Raw genomic sequence first — 3,791 nt, 5'->3', positions numbered from 1 at the left:
AGGAGATGTCAACGTCGAGAGAGTTGACACACATAACAACGTAGCAGACCCACTCACAAAGCCACTTTCTCAAAGTCACTTTGATCGGATACTAGAGTGATTGGCTTTAGTACAAGTGGGAGATTGAAAGAGATATATCCTAAGTCCAATCATGTATGAGGATTTAGGAATAATTTTTATGTAATCTGTTTTCATTTCATTGATATTAATAAAAGGCTTGTTTTGTTTTTATTGCGGGCTCTATCTATTTAAATGTTTAAATAAGATATACCATAGTTTAGAGTAAAGCTTTTTATGGATTGTGATGAGATCATAATAATGAGACCTAAAAGTTGATAACTCTAAACTTAAATAGTTCTTGGTCGTAGGATTACTAACTGGTAATTAATAATCCGCAAAGATCGGTACATACTATTCTTGCTTCATTATGAAGGATGTCTGTTCTCATAGACATTTGTGTGGTGACACTATAGCTAGTATGTAGGTGCTTATTATAGAATAAGTTCACTGAACATGACTCATAAAGCTGAACAACTGATGGAGTTCACTCACGTGTCAGCAGTTGTTCACATAGTGATAGTTGTACAAGTATCCTTAGACTTGAGGTCATCATAGTCGTCTTGTATACACTGATCCACTTATGTTAGTTCAGGAATCTCTGGCGAGAGTGAATGAAATTAGAAAGGAGGTTCTTATTTATATTAAATAGAACTAAGCATAGTGAATGGGAAAGCAAGTGATTAAATAAGATAGGCTTGACACAAGTTTCATGCCTTGTATTTAATCGTGACATTGCAGGGTAGAAGGAATTGATTGAACGGTAACTACTCACTGAATAGGTTCTTGGTATTCTAAGCAGTGAATTCGTATTATCCGGATAGTCGCGATATGCTGAGAAGTATCCCTCACGATGTAGAATAAATATGATTAATTTATTAATTAATCATATTTAATGAATTAGAGAATTTATATAAATAATGATAAAATAGTTTTATTATTATTTATTTCTACTACCGGCTTAATAGTGAACCTACAGGGTCATACCATAAAAAAGAATGATTTAATGGTGGAGGAATTAATTAATAATGGCTGGTAATTATTTATTTGTGAAATAAATAATTAATTAGCAGATTTAATAATTGATTAAATGAGATTTAATTAATTTTTAATATTATTAATTAAGAATTTAATTTTGGAAATTAAATCAAGTGAGAGAATTATTTTTCTAAAGTGTTTAGAAAAGGGATTAATGATTAAAAGGTATTTTAATTATTAGTTAATTGGTTAATAAAGATAATCAATTAAAGGGTTAATAATAATAATATTTTATGGAAAATTTTCAGCTGAAAATTTTGCCTATAAATATACTATTATAAACCCTATTTGCCTCAACCCAAATAATTAACCATAATTCTAAAGTTGAACAAGAGGGAGGCAACTAATTCTCTCAACCTCTTCCTCCTCCATCACATTGTACTCTTGGTGGATATCGGTGGAATGCTTCACACTTGAGGAGCAGCTGCTAGGGATTTCCGTTCATCGTTCTTGGATCGATATAAAAGACCTCCATCTTTCCATTAAATAAAAGCTTCTTAAGGTAAACATACTGAACTACGAATTAAATATTATTTTTTGCATGGATCCTGCGGAGGCTTTCGGTTTTTTTTAAGATTAAATTTATGTTTTCGCTGCGTTTATGTGCTAAAAACCCTTCATTAATATCATTAGTAGTGTACTAGTGTGAATTGATAAGTGCATCCTTTATTAGTAGTGTAGTAGTGTCCTGTTTTGTGTCATGTTTTATGTCCTGCATCTAACCTAATAAGAATTATAATTATAAATTAAATACACAATTGCACCAAGTAAGTTAATCATATATTAAAATATCTCGATATATTTTTAAATAAAATAATATGAGTAATAATTGTTGTAAATAATGTGTAAGCTATGTAGTTGTTTAGTATTTGATATTGAACTTTTAATCTGGTGTATGTGTCTATATATGGATAAATCATGGATGCGGGTTGATAGGGATTCATTAGAGTATGTGATCGGGGTTGAAAACTTTCTAATATACGCCGAAGAAAACTGTAAAGATCCTAAACTAATACCCTGTCCATGTGCACGTTGTTGTAATTTCAAAAAGTTCTCTGTGAAAATCATTAGAGGTCATTTGTATGAAAAGGGCTTTAGTTTGGGGTATGTAAACTGGATTTGGTATGGGGCTAGTGCCAATCCTAGGTCATCTGCCGCTAGCACAATGTCGACTCCCTCTTCGGTGAATATAGAAGAGAATATCGAAGAACATATTGGGCCATCAGAAGTAGGTGATATTTGTGAAGCAGCATATAATCGGGGTAATTTGGGTGATGGTTGTGATAAAGATTCATACGAGTTCAAACAGTTTTTGGCTGATGCTGAGCAACCTTTATTTGAGGGCAGTGATAGTAGTAAATTAGAATCCATGCTAAAATTACATAATTGGAAAGCGAGATTCGGGAATATTGATAGCGCCTCTACAGATTTACTCTCTCCGATTGTTTCTTTACTTCCCAAAGATCATGTTTTGCCAATTAATGCATACACAGCTAAAAAAACCCTATCTGATCTAGGCCTTGAGTATATAAAAATCCATGCATGTCTGAATGATTGCATTCTATATAGGGGTGTCAATTCTGATATTGTCGAGTGCCCCAAGTCTCGCAAATCTCGGTGGAAGTTAGGAAATGATGGTAAAGAGAGAGTCAACGTTCCGGCCAAAGTTATGTGGTATTTCCCGATCATTCCCATATTTAAGCGGATGTTTAAATCTGATTCTACCGCTAAATTAATGACTTGGCATGTGAACCAAAGAAGTCAAGATGGTCACATGCACCATCCAGCTGACTCTCCTTCATGCAGGAATGTCGATTATAGGTGGCCAACCTTCGATAATGAGCCAAGAAATATTCGGTTAGCCTTGGCAATTGATGGTATAAATCCACGCAATAATGGCCTAAACAATAGGTATAGCTACTGGCCTGTAGTATTGACAACGTATATTCTCCCTCCGTGGTTGTGCATGAAAAGAAAATATATGATGTTAACAGTATTAGTCTCTGGCCCTCAAGAGCCAGGTAATAATATTGACGTATTTTTACAATCATTGATCGATGATTTGAAGAAGGTTTGGGAAGAAGGTGAACCAAATGTGTCTGACGCTCATAATAAATCTTTTTTCATTTTAAAGGCAGTTCTAATGTGGACGGTAAATGACTTCCCCGCATATGGTAATTTGTCTGATTGTGTGAATAAGGGTTATATGTCTTGTCCTGTTTATGGGGATGATACCGTGGCTAAATACTTACCTCATTCAAAGAAAATGTCTTTCCAAGGTCATCGTCGATATTTACCTAGGCATCATCCTTATAGGAAGAAGAAGGCGGGTTTTAATGGTGAACAAGAGTTAGGATTTGCGCGTGCACCCCTTTCCGGTGAAGAAGTTTTACTGCAAGAGGAGCGAATAAAATTTTCTTTTGGAGAAGCAGTAAAGAAGTCAAAGAAGGTGGACTGTCTATGGAAAAAAATCAATTTTCTTTGACTTAGAATATTGGAAATTTCATCATGTCCGTCACTGTCTCGATGTTATGCACACCGAGAAGAATGTGTGTGACAATCTTATTGAGACCCTTCTAAATATAAGATATAAGACTAAAGATAGTGAGGTGTCACATCTTGATATTATTCAAATAGGCGTTAGGAAAGACTTGGCTCCACAGAAAATTGGAAAAAAGAGAACCTACTTGCCCCCT

General features: G+C 34.3%; 1 protein-coding gene across 1 annotated transcript; it reads left to right on the top strand.

The window, feature by feature from the left end:
• Positions 1-2,002: 2,002 nt before the first annotated feature.
• LOC141718344 (uncharacterized) lies at positions 2,003-3,580 on the top strand. The gene has a single exon (XM_074520725.1). It carries the CDS (start codon positions 2,003-2,005, stop codon positions 3,578-3,580), a length of 1,578 nt encoding a protein of 525 aa, XP_074376826.1.
• Positions 3,581-3,791: the final 211 nt, after the last annotated feature.

Source organism: Apium graveolens, chromosome 4 (genome assembly GCF_009905375.1).
Source record: "Apium graveolens cultivar Ventura chromosome 4, ASM990537v1, whole genome shotgun sequence".
Taxonomy (NCBI): domain Eukaryota; kingdom Viridiplantae; phylum Streptophyta; class Magnoliopsida; order Apiales; family Apiaceae; genus Apium; species Apium graveolens.
Note: the sequence above shows the minus strand (reverse complement) of the source record. Positions and strands in the feature narration are given on the sequence as shown.

Excerpts from the sequence above, each read along its gene's own strand:
- LOC141718344 (XM_074520725.1), top strand. The coding sequence starts at position 2,003 with ATGGATAAATCATGGATGCGGGTTGATAGGGATTCATTAGAGTATGTG.